Source organism: Pseudomassariella vexata (genome assembly GCF_002105095.1).
Source record: "Pseudomassariella vexata strain CBS 129021 chromosome Unknown BCR38scaffold_5, whole genome shotgun sequence".
NCBI classification, from domain to species: domain Eukaryota; kingdom Fungi; phylum Ascomycota; class Sordariomycetes; order Amphisphaeriales; family Pseudomassariaceae; genus Pseudomassariella; species Pseudomassariella vexata.
The window spans coordinates 2,369,861-2,385,321 of record NW_024467960.1 but is presented as its reverse complement, the minus strand read 5'-3'; the positions used below and the strand labels follow the sequence as shown (position 1 = coordinate 2,385,321).

Here is a 15,461-nt window from a genome sequence, read left to right as displayed (position 1 = left end):
GTTGTTGCCAATTGAGTTTGGTGGTTTCGACTAGGCGTGTTGTTGGTCGTTGGTTATCAGGACTCTCATTCAGCTAGAGAGCTCGGCTAGAAGTCACGGTGGCTCGGCAGTGGTTTGGAGCTCTGGGAACAGGGCCGAATGGTACAAGTGATATGGGGATAGAGTTTAGCTGTATGGAGACACGGCAATTTGGCCTTACAGTAGTGCATACTATCAATGTCGAATAGAGATCTGTTATTCACCTAATATGGACGACTGTAGACGGAAAGTGATAGTGTGGAAGTACCTCGGTAGGCTAGAATAATACCCCATTTCATCGCATTACCACACTAGTTCCCATCAGGCACACTACAGTCCCCCTGAAAATGGCATTGATAGTGTTAATCCAGACCATTCCATCGTGCTTCCGCGATTCTTCCCGTCCATATCTACCGAACTCTGTTTTGACCGCTTCAGCCAAGTTCGAAACATCAGAAAATGCGGCATATGAAGTGGCTTGGAACCAACTTCCGGGGTCACACATACACGCGACAAATGAACATTTCTTCATATTCGGAAAGTGGATGGGATTGATTTCAAATCCACTGTAGTTTCTGATTTCATTCGTTTAATTTTGATTTGCGAGTAAAGGATACAAATAAAGGATAGTTACATAGGATGATTCGAGCCGAATACTCCGCTACGACCCGTGGTAATTTGCAATGCTGGAAGCTCCAGTGGTTTCCGAGGCATCCAGGAGTTGCTTCCAAAGCTCAAATTGCAACTGCCGGGCACGCTCTATACGTGCTTACGTGGAGCTAGTTGAGAAGAATTCGAATTTCCTGCAAAACCCTACTAGCTCCCCAAAGACATCTGCAGAATATAATGACTGACAGGCGGTCTATAATCAGGCTTTTAACTAGCTGTTCTTGTGGCGTCCATTCTAAACAACGGGAGATCGTCAAGCACGCCGTGCAGGGTTTTTGGATAGTATCAGCTGGCCACGTTACCTGCCAATGCCACTTAAGTCCCTTATTCCCAAGGAACAAATTTGGATTATTATCCAAGTAAGGAAATAACTTGAACGGTGCAATACAACGAAAGTGTCAGATCATTCTGCTGCCCAGGCTGCACCATTTCCATCGATTTTATACACTGGAATCGGAGATTCTTCTATTTGCAATCACACTTAAGCAATAAGGTTTATTACGCCGTTATTTCTCTCCTCTCCAGGTCTGCCAAGCGGCTGATTGGACTGAGGTTAATTGACGTGGTCGCGCGAGTTGCCGCCGGTGGGGGGTGGGGCTTCGGAAGCAGCACTTTAATGCTTGGGAGAACCCGAAGCGAGCAGACGTGTCGCCTCAAATCGACGATTTCAATCGAATCGGCGATTGTGTCGAGTCTTTTCTTCCCACCCAGTGCAGAATGTTTGATTGCTTCGCCCGGTAGACTTGGGCACGGCGAATCTTTTGACACACGGTTCACGGCTACAATCCCCTCAGCAATCTGACAATCGCCAGCAACGTTGACGATAAGCACGAAAGCATATGATAAACAAGCACAAGCGCTGAAATGGTGGTCTGACCGTCTAACCGCATTGACCACCTCTTTGCATGCACCCCCATTTTGCAGGGTCTAACTGAATCAACCTAAATACTTCGTCCATATTATTTATACACAGAACATATTTAATTTAAGTGTCCGAAGACTTAGATATATTCTTACGAGCCCTCTTTTTAGGAGAAACCCTTCCTTCCTTTGAGAAAAGTATCAATTTCTAACTGCTTATCCGGTGAAATAGGCTGTATTCGCTTATTTCGCTTGTCCTGGGCTGTTCGGATCGCTGATAAGTTAACGAATACTTTATTCGGGTCTGGCTCGACGGGCTAGCGTATATCTGGAGCGTATTTATCGAGTTCTCTATATAGTTGCTCGTTTTCGATACGTAATTTGGCATTCTCGGCGGCCTGGAGTGTAAGGGCCTTGCCCGCCTTGCCTACTAGGGTACGAATCTTACGAGATATCCCGCCCTCGGCTTTCTCTATCGACTGTAGTTGGCTAGATAGTTGCTGCGCTTTCTGAGGAGTAAAAGCAACTAAAGGTGTGATATATGAGGCGGAAGACTGGTATATGGCCCCTAGGCTCCGAAGGACTAGTCGACGTATCTTGTGATCCTCCGGAGCCTAGGGGCCATATACCAGTCTTCCGCCAGCCAGATTTAATATTTTCCGTAGTAAAGGCTCTCTCCGAGGCACGTAGATATGCTTCTAACATACGTTGCTTGTAAATTGGGGCTGTAGCCTTGTAGGAAGCGTAAGCCCTGAGTTCTTGGCGGTAGTAGGTCTTCAAAGGTGAGAACGGCCCGACATCGCACGGCTGGAGATCGTCACTGCAGTGTGAGGGTAAATATAGCACGGCGACTCTATTCGAGTAGGCTTTCCACATAAATTCGGCATGAATATGTGTCTGGTGGCCGTCGAGGATAGGAGTCGCCATTCGGTACCCCTAGGCTTCGTCTCGGGGAGAAAAACCTGATCTAACCACCTATTTGCGATAACTTTATTACTCCAGCCCTTACTCGTCGCGGTGTATTCCCACTCAGGGATATTTTGGTCTGGTAACCACTGTGCTTGGACTCTCTTGCCGGAAAATACGCAGACAGGTGTACCCCGTCGGGTATGCGAAATGTACGCTAACCAGGAGCACCACGACGAAGCGTCCGACTTTGATACGCGTACCCGGCGTGAATTAGATGTCCCAATAACCGTACCATGCCCAGATTCCCCCTCTTGGACACCTGTATCATCCATATTATACTTCGTACGTAAGCGTTCGAGGAGGGTGTAGAAGTCTCGGATCTTGTTCGAATCGGACGCTCTAACTCGGCTAGCATCTACGACGCGCCCAATTTTGGTACGTATCTGTGGATGGCGGCTAACGAAGTGATCCACCCAGTGTTGGCCGAGTGTATTGTTATCCCCTTGAGCAAGTGTGACGCCGGTCACGATGCCTGGCCCCTGGGCCCCTGGACGAACACAGGGACACCCTAGTATGGGTGTCCCACCTGTACGCGCTGCCCTTTTCCTTATAATGTAGGAAAGGGCACTTGCACTTATATCTTTTCTTTTCTCTTCTTCATTTAAGTATTCGTCAACAGAGATAGACTGATGTCGCGCCCCTGATTCGAACTTGCAGTGCCTCTGCCTCGTCACAGCAAGGAGGATTTCGGCAGCGAAGTCGGCCACATAACGCTTGCTAGGAGCCCGTCCACACACTTCTTCGTGTAGGATCCAGTTCACGATGACCTCCTCTTGCTCCGGAGTCAACTTTTGTTGCCTGGAGGCCGCGTCGCGATGCGAATTACCGTGACGGATACGGTAGGACAGTGTAGTCCCCTTGATATCGTACCGATGAGCTGCTACGGCCTGGGAAGAGCCCTGACGGACAAGCTCTTTAGCGCGTTCGATTCGCTGCTCAAAATTGTCCAGACTATCCTCCACTGGATTAGCCATTTTGTACGTAGATAGGGAGCAATTGCGAGGTAAATTGGGAGACGTGTTGTTGAGGCGTAGAAATTCCCTGCGAAATGGGGGTGCATGCAAAAAAGTGGTCAATGCGGTTAGATGTCTGGACGTGAGTAGCTCTCTCTCAACGTTTGCGGTTGCCTTGGATTTTGCTGACCAAGCTTACTTAAGGACCGTTTAGAGTTTAGTAAGGACCCTGGACCCTTGGGAAACCCAGCTTCAGCAAAGGAATGGCTGATCGCTGCCTCAAGACCCTAAAGCGAAGGAAAAGGCCTCGTCTTCCACAGCGTGGACAGCCCTGTTGCGGAATGGTCAAACGATCAATGATCAGTGATCGATCAACACACATATGGAGACGCAACGCCACTATAAGCTCTAGCTGCGTGCCACAACGTCAAGCGCCTCTGCTGCAACCGACCCCCAACTAGTCGAACTGGCACAAACCCCTTGTTTTCAAACCGACGGAGGGACCAGGGCAGAGCTTTAAAATCTCGATTGAACCGCACTTTCCTCGATCGGCACCCCAAATCTAGAACAAATCTCGATGCAGCGCCCTTTCCATCACTCGAGGGCTTCGAAACTTTTCTCTCTCTGGAGCGCGTGTTCCACGCAGGGTCTTTTAGCGATCCCTCGTCCCCCCGTCTCTCGTCCCTCGTCTCTCCTCGTACCGCCAGCAGACCCACTTGTCACTATGACATCATAGCAACGGTGCAAGAGTCGGCCTCCATGGTTGTCGTCTCCAGGTATCGCATTTGTACCCCAAAGCTTCACCCGAGTAGCTTCAGGTATCGGACCGCATTGTTGCCAGGGCCACGGCCATTTTCCAATCCAATTCAAGTCGATGACATATGGACTCCCACCAGACTGGAATAGGCGGTCTCTTCTATACCGTCATTCGCAATCCACTACGCAGGTGGATAAATGAACAGTCTCGCGCCTTAGCACAATCGATGGAAAGAGCTACACAGACATACCCATCTCGGAGAGCCAACGATTGACGCCAGATCGAGATGAGTGATCATGGAATTCTGAAAAGCGGCATCCAGAATGCCATGTCTGGCGCTTGTCGCTTCAAGTCGTTCCCAAGCCGATCTCAAGTACACACCATCCACTTCACCCAACCCAATCCAGACCCTTCATTCTGGCGATCGCAGCCATGCCTTGGCAGCCATGCGTTGAACATCTGCACCTTATCGTGGTTGCGAGACCTGGCCGTTATGTCCGTCCACATGAACAGGACACATCACAAGGTGTGTGCTGTGCACATTTCCTAGCTGTACTGCACAGAAGACAGTAGGTTTTTCTCCCGGCGAGCAGGGCTCTTCCCGGCTATTCATCATCGAGGCTAGCTAGAGTCCCAAGAATCCGGAAATGCACCTTACAACCGTTGGTCTAGATGAATCTTCACATGGAGTGGGTGCCAGTCGCGTAGTAGTGCGTAGTGCTTGGAGTGTGCCATCACTCTTATCGAGGCTTGCATGCTAAACTTTGGCCCCCTCTCCCCGTTGGGAGGTTGCGATATGGCCAGGCATCGGCAGTCTGGTCCAAACAAGCAGTTTATATCATACACGGCTCAGTGGGTGTCAGGGACTATTCTTTAATGTTTTACATTTGGGCTACCTTCAGCCACGAAGCTTGCGGACCCAAGATATTCGGGATCAGCTTGTACACAACCCCCTAGCTGCCACGTACGTCGTCGTGAAATTAGCAGCACGAGGCAGCTAACGCGAGTTGCGTGCTGGGGAGTTGAGCCATTCAACTCAACGGCATCAGCCTACTATCCTGAGCATACTGCCGATATCAAAGACGAATACTCACCGCAACTAGGGCTTGTCATGATGCAACAGGAGACTACCGTTCGGGGATAGTTTGACGGCCTCTCGTATCGATCTGTGTTTACATGGAGGTGTGCTTAATACGACCGATATAACACGAATATTGCATCTTTGTGTCTTAATTAATGTATTAGTATTACAATTAACAAGTTTCGATTCAGGTAAAGGAGCGTATATCTGTAGAATACTTCAAATGTTCATAGGTTACGAAGTTGCGGTTTCTGATTATGAATTACCACATATCAACTTCGGAGTTAGCTCCAACAGGTGGATTAGTATATATTCTCTTAAGGGGTTGAAGTTCATAAATTGGTTTCTTCAATATGTATGGTCTTATGGACGACAGTGTTGCCACGGTTCCTCAATTGTTACTGTTGATCTACCCGACATACATAGGAGAAGAGACCGAGATCTGGATACGTGCTCCGTCCTCGGCTTGACTAGACCTGCGAGTGGGCAGTATGGATATCGAGACTACGGCAACGGTATTCAAGTGCAGCCGTCAGCTGAGGCTGATGGTTCGCGTCATCGATAATAAAGAGTGATTAGGGCCGAGGAGTTCTTCTTCTCCTAATGTACTATTGAAAACATGGTGGCATGTTCATAGTTGACAAGATCATACATTCGATGCTCGCCGCGTGGTCAGTCCACCGTGGTCGAAATCGTGAGTTTCTCAGTTCCGAGAATGCGGGACATGCGGGGCCCATGACTTTCAATAGCGCCATGCGGTACTTTCAGGGTACTTTGGTGAGTACACGTCGAACCCTGTGGCTGCTACCTGCCCCGCTCCTGTTTTTTCTTGTTCCCACTAGCACCCTTGAACCCTGGCAACCGTGACCCTAGTCACCCAGTGTCGTCCCTTGAGGCTTGGAGATGTGCACCGAGTCCACCCTGATGGGCACAAGTGGGGCCCTTGAGCCTTGCGGGCGAGCAAAAACTCATGGGATTCATGCTTTCCCATGTTTTCGTTTAAAACCACCGGCGCTCACTTCGCACTTTCACTTCGTGAGCTCAGATGCAATTATTGTGTTTACTTACGAAGTTTCCAAATTTTCTTCACCACCGTGTGGCCGAGTCTTGCCACCAACCACACTCAGACCCCAGTGGCCTCGCGTATCCGTCTGTTCATATTTATTCGTCTCGGACACTCCATCACTTATCGTACGATTCGGCGGCCAAACAAGATCAATTTTGTGAACTCGCTTCCATCATCTCGTAGTAGCGTCTATTCAGGGCAACCGAGTGTGGCCTGCATTGCGGTAATTCAGCGTTCAGTCTGTAACTGAATACACGGAGACCATATATTCAGCTGAGGCTTGAATGCGATTGCTACATCTCAACTCACCAGAATTTGCCTCGTCAATCCACTTTGAAACATGCAAGCCAGAGATGCAACAGGCCGTCAGGTCTCCTTGCTGAATGATGAGTCGTTCTCACAGCCGTTGACCTTCCGGACTACAAGCCATTATCCATCGGCACGGGACGGTTCACCTTACCCTACCACTCCCGAGCTGCTCAGGTCAGATTCATACGACTCGAATACAAGCTACGACCCTGCATCCCCCATCACGCCGACGGTCTACGACTATGCGAATCGTGGCCCCTATGAAGACTACCTATCAGACCAGCAAGCTACAATCAAGCGTCCTGCCTACGTAGGAAGCCGGTCCAATTCCTACGAGGACGAGAGTTCGAATGGATCATCGGCACCTGAACGGACAGGCAAGAGATATCCATGCCGGTACCGCGACAGCCATGGCTGTGAAAAGACCTTCACCACATCGGGTCATGCGTCACGGCACTCCAAGATACACACCGCTGAGAAGGCCGTCCAATGCTCGTACCCAGCTTGCCACAAAAAGTTCACCCGGGCAGACAACATGAAGCAACATTTGGAAACTCACTTCAAGGACAAGTCGAGGTCTTCAGCGTCATCCAAGGCCTCATCCAAGCACTCTCACAGCACCTCCGTAAAACGTGGCTCTGTGTCTTCAAGATCAACCACCTCTCACAGTAGCCAAATGTCGCAGGATGTGCAGATGTGGGATGTGGAACAATACCCACATGACGCGACCCAGCTGCCATCGCCAGGAGGCGCATGGGATATGCGCGGGCTCAATATGCCTCTCATGAGTCGACCTGTTGCGGGGAGGACGAGCAGCAGCGGTCTTGATGCACTGGCAGCAATTGCTTGTCAAGAGGGCGAATCCTGACGCTTCTGTTGTAGATCCTCCCGCTCCAATTTTTTTCATCCCTGACGAAAGTCTCCCTCTCAGGAATAATGACTTGTGGGGGATAATGACCTTTCACCATCACCACACTCAGACTTACGGCAACATATACGACAGTATCTGATTATTCATGGAATTGAGACTTTGGACATTTAGGGCCTAAACATACGACGGCGCACTGGCGGTTTGCATTTACGGGAAATACTCAGAGAGAACGTGAACATTTACAAGCCACGAAGAGGCAAGCGATCAAAGCCGATCATGTCGGCTCGTTGGAATTGCCCATTAGTCAGGTTTATTGAGCGGGGCTCAAAAGCGTTTATGAGCAAGAGTTGGCATATTATCAACTAGGTCCGGCGTCTTCCAGCGGACACCGGATGGGAACACATTACGGTGTTTGCTGGAAATTTGTTCACATTGGTGTTATTTTTTGGTTTGAATATCTACGGCATTGAATTAGGCGTCAGATACCACTCATCTGCCCCTTAGGGGCCGATGGCATATGAAAACACGGGCAATCGATATCACATTGCAAAATCAAAATTTCAAAACTTCAAAACTTCAAGCTTGCGGCTAAGCGCACTAAGTGATTCTTGCGATTTCACCATTAAATGGACACATGTGCTTCGGTAAAATCAATTCGTCGCCTTTATCACATCAGATACGCTTCACCTCGCGACAGTAACCAGTTCTGGGAACCAGGCTCGGCACAGTCAGTTATCTAAGACCAAGCACTGCCCGCATAAATTCGTATCCATTTCCCGTCAGATAGCAAGTTGGTCACCACACCCTCCCATTATCACCTTATTCAACCTAATATTGGTCAAACTCTCCTCTTAAGACTCTTGGCCCTTCTCCCTCGCTGCATCCCCGGAGCAAAGCTTCCCATGCACGTCAACATCCGAATGATCGACAGATTTCCCCAAAAACTCATGATGGACATGGCATTTGGGGAAATGCCATCGCCACGCTATGCACTCACTTTAACGGCACACTTTACTTCATCAGGCTCTCCGATGCAAGCTCAAGACGGTCGCAAACTTTGGATCCTTCCCTCCTCCTCCTCCTCCTCCTCCTCCTCCTCGTCCTTCGCCCATCTCTACCCTACCCTGCCTTCATCGGTCTTTTGATTTAGATGGCAGCCCCGGCTTGCAATTCGACGGCACAAGGTCGTGCCTCGGTAGCTCGGTAGAGTCAGCACCTGACCCTTTTCTTGGCACGAACATGGTCCCCTTTATTTTTGCCTTGATATCCGAAACGTTGGTCTAAAGTGGGCACATCAGCAGTTGTTACCCCACAGTCGAACTAAGGTTGAAAACATCACGACGTCATCGCGCACCCGCATAACCACGATGATCGACTTGCTAGAGTGAAGTGCCACACTCCACAACAGCCTGGAACCAAGAACCCAACCTTTTCCCATGCTGGCAACCTTGTTTCTCTTATTTCATATGTACGTCAAGCCGACGAGTCCGTGGGTACTGCTTCCCCACTTCCGGTCGGGAGCTGGGATCCGCGAAGACCCTTGTATTGCTCTTTCCTTTGCTGTACCTGTCGATCCCTGGTGATAGAGTAGCTCTAGACCCTTTTTCTTCTGATTGGCGCGTGGTGCTTTAAGCGCTTGCATACACGCCAATCACACAGCACTGGACACACCATATTCTCCGATGTGTAAGGGTAGGTATCACGACGAACCTACCTAGGCCTGCTTCTTCCTCTTCGTACCGAAATGACGTGGTATTATTTGTGTTGACCTCCGTAGACTTATCTTCAGTTCCCTACAACCAAAGTACCAGGCCTCGGTTTCCTATCGAGCCTCAACCACCCTCCCCCACCCCTCCTCCCGGCTATCCGGCTACCCCGGCTGGAGACGGGATCCAAGAGAAGAGATCGGAATACCCTGGACAAATTTGCTCCGCGGAGCAGAACAGAATCACGGCGATTCCATCCCTCGTTGCTATTGTCAAACTGTCGAGATAGCACTAGAATGATGGAATAGGCTGCTTGCGATACCATGACCAGGTCAACGATGTCCCATCGCGAGAAACGGGTCGAAAGATAGCAGCGTCGAATCGGAAGGTTGAAAACAAGGGTCTAGACGTTCTATCTATTGATCTGGGGTTATTCGGGTTCGCGAGACATTTGACAGGTATACCCATGAATTATCATGCGGAAAAGTCCCCTCGGTCATTGTGAGGTGTATTTCACCGAGTGACGAAGGGACTTGAGGTGGAGGACAAATTATGACGTCAATCGTTTTGGCCAGAGGCACTGCTGTGCGCTTCGATCCCAGCAGTTACTACCTCTTTGTTTTACAAGATCCCGCGGAGGACACACAGAATTGAGAATCTGAAGATCTCGGGCCGTTGACAAACTCTCCGACCTGTCGATAACGCAACACAAGGCTCTCAGATGCTGGACACGAAGTCTAGGCACGCTGCTCACCCGAGCACCACAGCACGCACGTGGAGCACAGAGGGTGACTTCTTGCATGGAAAGATTCTATTGCCGCTTCTACCGTATCACCAGATTCCCGAGGCATCTGTGTGGACATGGGGATCTTGCAGAACACGCGGCATCGTGAAGCAGCGATGTGTGTTTTGGCGCGTTACTCAGGGTCTTGAGCGGGAGGCTGATCAGTGTCATGCTAGCGAAGAATCTCGTGATGTTGAGCCCCACGAGTTCGAGATCGGTCCATGACATCGGGTCTTGAGGGCGATGATGATGACGGGCCCTCCAGGCGTTGTACACAAGAAAGCTGCCAGAAGTAGCTCAGCTGTAGCTACGGCGTACCAGCGTGTCTCCTAAGTGGCGCTGAACATGGTCATTGTTGTCTGCGGGCCAAGCTACACGCTGTTAGTGTGCTTAACTGGTCAGGTACAGCTGGTGTAGAGCTCGACCAAAACTACGTGTGCGAATCGCTCACATTGGGGATTACTGCTAATGTTTGACGTTCCTACAGTCAGGCTCCAAAAGTCTGGGGACACTCCACTTTTACTACAGCGCTCTTTAGGGGACTGGGATTTTAATATGGTTATGTCTCTATGAATATATAGGCTACAGGTATTAAAATAGAGTCATTTCGAAGCTTATAACCCGTAGATTAATATTTTGTATACCAGCCGCGGGATTTAACAATAGCGCGGAGCCTATGCTCTAGAGTGTCGTATAGCTTCTTAATCAGCGCTACCGGTACTGCCTTCCACGCTAACTACAGCGTAGCTTGAAATTTCTCAATATTGAAACGGGGTCAGGCGGTCAGTAGGATATACCTACCACCTAACACACTGAACAGACGGCTCCAGTACCAACAGATGGGATCTGTTGGTCTTATCAGACGAAGATCGTGGTACTGGTTATAAGAGTGAAGCTCTTACACGTCTGGTGCGCGAGTTGGTCGGATGTGCCTCTGAGACTCGTATCGTGATAATAGGATCTCGAACGTAAAGATAAGCTGAATAACTAAAATAACTAAATAACTGACTGGAAAGCGAAGGTGAAGATATAGATAAGAAGGAGATGATGATATGAAGATGAGGATGATGATGCGTGAAGATGAGGGACTCGTGTCCTACTCTGCCTCTGTGCCTCTTAAAGAAGAGAAAATAAACTTTCCCCTAGCCCCGTAACCTATTTCCCTGATGTCCGGCCTTACCCCGTTACAATATCCAGCTAGTTTTTTTAGGATAAACAGTTCAGGGCATTCCCTAGATAGATACCTCTTTAACCAGGCCCATACGTGCTCTATAGGGTTGAGATCTGGGGAATACGCTGGCCAGTCTATTAGAGAAATAGCGTGCCGGCCGAACTACTCCATAGCTTGCGCCGAGAGGTGTATCTTCGCATTATCTTGCTGAAAATGCTGCTAATCCTTATAAAATGGGATTAAGCCCTCCCTCAAGGCCTTAAGATAACTCCAGGTATTGTCGCCCTTCTATCTCTTACCCTGCTCCTGGGGGGGTCGTGTCACGCCGTGCTAGGGGTTGCAATCCTTGCCACTACGCCACCGTACCAGATGTCTTCACCAAAAGAGACCAATACCAAAGTCCCTGACTTTGATATCTGCAACCACTTATCAATCTATTCAAACCAGTGTAGGTCAATCACGTGACAACCGTCACAGGTCGCTCCATTACGATCAGGTCGCTCTTCTTCCCTACTCCTAGCCTGACTGTATAATAGTCCAAGTATCCCCAGTACCTCTACTTACGTTTTTTTAGCTAATCTATAGTTACTAGTAACACCTACTAGTAGTCTCCATGTGACGAGTAAACACATGTCATTACGATCATAGATCGCGGAGATTCATCAGGTATATATAACTGATACTGACGGATGGACGAAACTTGCGTGCGTACAAGGGAGCGATGTCGCATAGCAGTGGAGGTTGGGTCAACAATATTGCGTACGATGAGAGCCATAGTTTGGGGGCTATGGCAAATTAATATGTACCCTAAACAGTCACCCTTCAGCGTCATGAAAAGCGCTACGGCTGGCAAAACTGTTTTGTATTGGAATCATCGGAGTACATACAGGCTTTACGCAATCCCTACGATAACAAGGAAATATCCCGCGATGCAGTCCTCGTCTTCATAGGACTCAGTCGCTGGGAAATAGGGGCATTGGCGATACACTTCAGGGTTGCTAGTTCCTAGCCTGACTCTGTGGATCATGCGATACGCCCTGAGAGCCAAGCCGTTCCTTCCGTCTACGCCTGGCCTCATTCATCTTGTCTCTCACCGTGATGATCTCACCTTCAATCCTAGCTTGCTCCCTTCCTCCACCAAGTTCCTCCAGAGTTTTCGTCTCCAGTACTTCCCGTCCGTCATCGTCGCGAAGAAGTCTCTGCACATGTGGAAGATAGGCCCACGAGTAAATCGCCCCCAGGGCCAAGATTGAACCGAATAGGATGAAAACGAGCCCCTGCCGATTGGGGTCCGTGTATCCAGCGTTGATCCCGTACACGATGAGCAGCGCCATAATGGACCCCAGCTTCCCCGCCGCGGCCGAGATGCCATGACACGTACACCGGTAACACGTTGGGTATATCTCGGCTGGAATGATGAATGTCAGCGTGTTGGCGCCAAAGTTGAAGGCGAAGTGGCAGATGGCAACGAAGATCACGATCGCCGGTGCACGAAAGGTGTGTGCCACGCCATAGTACAGACCGCCAATAATGACGAATAGGACGGCGAGCACGAGGAATGATGAAGTAAGCCAGTGCTTGCGGGGGAAGCGGTTGGCAAAGAAGATGAAGCACGTGCTCCCGGCGATGGAACTGATCGAGACGGTGAGCAGGTATTGCTTCGCCTGTTCTACGAGCACGTCATAGAGACTGTTGCAAGGTTTCGTTGCATCCGTTTGCCAGGCAGGAAGCCCGTTATATTTGTCCTTCCAGCTGGGGAGAGTTGAATTCCCTCCTGGAAAGGAGGAATTCCAACAAGAAAGGCTCGAATCGACGAGTGGACGGCTTGTGGAAGCCCACAAGTCTGCAAGTGTGGCTCGACTGTCTAAGGAGAAGCCATAGAACCCGGCATCTAATCTACAGACTAGACGTTAGCACGATGAGCAAAGAGACACAGAGTCTAGGCATCGTTTAGAGCGCGTTTTCTTACATAAGCCACGTCATCGAGGTGCCTGCATTCAGTGTTAGCTCGCTAGTGCAGCTTCGGACATTTGAAAGGGGAGCCCGTCGTACCTATTAAGTAATACCAATTGCCGTCGCGGAAGAAGTAGTTGTACAAATCCTCCGTCGAGAACTGAGATGGCTGTGGTTGTGCGGTACGTATCTGTGTTGCCCCAGGGGAGTTCCTCATCATGATGCTATTGCGAGCACCTACCTGCGAGACGTAAAGCCTCCGCATATCTCTCAACGCAACGCCAGGCTTGTGTTTGACCTCGAGTTGATATAAGCCACAGTCATATAGGAAGAAGCGGAATATGATGGCTAGCAGAGCAGGTACAGCACCCGAGCCAATGACAACGCGCCACATCCCATCAACAAGCTGCTTACACTCTGTGTCGTACTTGGTGTCGATACCGCATCGCATGTCACGCAAATGATGTTCACTTTCTCGACCTGATATAACCCAGAGAGCGACGAGCTGGGCTACGGCTTGGCCAACGGGTTGCATGAGGAAAACCGACCCAAGCATAGTAGCTCTTGATTGCGTGCTTGCCCATTCCGACGTGATGACGGCGCTCAGTGGGTATTCAGCTCCAATACCTAAATATAGTTGGCACGGAAATAGTTCGTGGCTTCTGGATCATTGCCAAACCTATTCCCATTACGAAACGCCACTATAAAAATGCTGTTAGACACTGTTGCGCTTTGATAGATACCGTCAATGACATAATACTCACCCAAATGAAAAGGCCCAAAAATGACAGGCTGTTGTAGCCAGCGCTACTGCCCGTGGCCACGCCAATAGTTGACACGATGACAAGTAGCAATTCGATACCGTAAAGACGAGTGCGTCCATAACAGTCGGCGAGGTAGCCAAAGAGAAGTTGGCCCAGTGCGGATCCGAAAAGGGTAAAGAGGTTGATGAGCAGGCCGGGCCATCTGTGGCCAGGGAAATATACGAACGACATAGAAGTCAAGATGACATTGGTTGAGAATAGGTTATATCCGAGGTAGGAAGTTAATTTTCAAGTTTCAAGTGAGACACGCCAATCATGTTTTAGAACAGCAGCGACAGGATACGATGGAGTCTTACGAGTCAGTAAAAAACCCAGATGCTGCTACTCCCCAGATTCTGAGGTTCCAAGTGTTCAGATCGAGTTCATACCGCAACTGACGGCGATCCTAAAGCGACATATACGGGTCAGCAAGCACGAACCACGCCGCTTCTCTGATCGTGGCAACAAAGGTTGCCAAGCATTCGTGACGGTAGCTAGTTTAGACGTGCCTGACGATCTCGCGCTGAGAGGGCAGAGCTGTCGAAGCCTAAAAAGCCCCGATTCCTCCGCGCTTCCGGAGCGATGTCTTCGTCCATCATGAGAGATGAATGGGAGGGGAGCCGAGCCGGACTCAAGGCGCAAGCCGGCCCTTGTCTGCTGGATGTCGTATATCACTTGGTGTGACGTCCGAAGGGGAGCACGAGGGGATATCGAGGGGTTAATATCGTCGCCGAAGGCGTCCAAGTGGGTCTTGTCACTGAGAGTCATGCAGGTTCATGTCGCACTCCGTAAGATGGGAACCGTTCATTCGGAGTCACATCTAGGACACGCACGAAATAATACTCGGGCACCGAGAACCGAGAAGGAATGTCCCAGCCGAAACAACTGATGAACAAGGACGACGGAACCGAGACAACCTGCGTCGACAAAATTTGGAAATTCGAGGATTTGCAAAGAAATAAGTATAAAGAAGAAACATTCTGAGTAAACGCATGGTGAAGGCCGGTTGTTAGCCTAGGCTGCTGTGGGGAAGGAGCATGGGACATTAGATGAATGTGGCGCGCTTGCTAAAAGCTCTGCTACCTTTAATGACACACTGCGTGAACTTTCTGCACGCAGAAACCTACCATTTGATAATATACTCATTCGCCAGCTCAGCTATAGGCTCGAATGTACCCGAGTCCTCCATTATCATCTGCTACTCCATTTCGTTGCATATGATTATAAACCGACAGCTGCCTTGGTTTGAAGCGAAGCTCTCCAAGTCAGCCCACAGGTTAACATGACTTTGACGATAGCCGCCCTGCATGTGTGACAACCTCTTCGTTTCAAGATGAATCGCATGGGAGCTTCTTGCCAACACCTAGACCGGTCTGCTTGTCGGTCACATCCCACTAACATGTCGGGTATCGACAGACCAAGACTGCAGGCCATACATACTTCGGCCTCGGGTCAATGAGCTAGCTCAGTAGTAAGTCGGTCTCTGAGGC

General features: G+C 49.7%; 2 protein-coding genes across 2 annotated transcripts; one reads left to right on the top strand and one right to left on the bottom strand.

The window, feature by feature from the left end:
• Positions 1–6,714: 6,714 nt before the first annotated feature.
• Positions 6,715–7,551, top strand: BCR38DRAFT_484095 (uncharacterized protein; the record flags this gene model as incomplete). The annotated part of the gene is made up of 1 exon (XM_040863706.1): positions 6,715–7,551. The coding sequence occupies one exon, from the start codon at positions 6,715–6,717 to the stop codon at positions 7,549–7,551; it is 837 nt and encodes a 278-aa protein (XP_040717436.1).
• Positions 7,552–11,835: 4,284 nt separating this feature from the next.
• On the bottom strand, positions 11,836–14,998 carry BCR38DRAFT_430360 (major facilitator superfamily domain-containing protein). The gene is made up of 7 exons (XM_040860031.1): positions 14,481–14,998; positions 14,289–14,377; positions 13,933–14,200; positions 13,848–13,869; positions 13,268–13,795; positions 13,185–13,206; positions 11,836–13,111 (listed from the first exon to the last, which is right to left on the bottom strand). The coding sequence occupies exons 1-7, from the start codon at positions 14,568–14,570 to the stop codon at positions 12,214–12,216; spliced, it is 1,917 nt and encodes a 638-aa protein (XP_040717435.1). The 5' UTR covers positions 14,571–14,998; the 3' UTR covers positions 11,836–12,213.
• Between the last annotated feature and the right edge of the window lie 463 nt (positions 14,999–15,461).

What these genes read in the sequence shown, in the direction of transcription:
- BCR38DRAFT_430360 (XM_040860031.1), bottom strand. Translation starts at nt 14,570, where the DNA reads ATGATGGACGAAGACATCGCTCCGGAAGCGCGGAGGAATCGGGGCTTT. An exon ending in TCTCAGCGCGAGATCGTCAG is followed by an intron (nt 14,378 to 14,480) that starts GCACGTCTAAAC and finishes ATGTCGCTTTAG; the next exon opens with GATCGCCGTCAGTTGCGGTA. An exon ending in TCTGGGTTTTTTACTGACTC is followed by an intron (nt 14,201 to 14,288) that starts GTAAGACTCCAT and finishes TTCCTACCTCGG; the next exon opens with ATATAACCTATTCTCAACCA.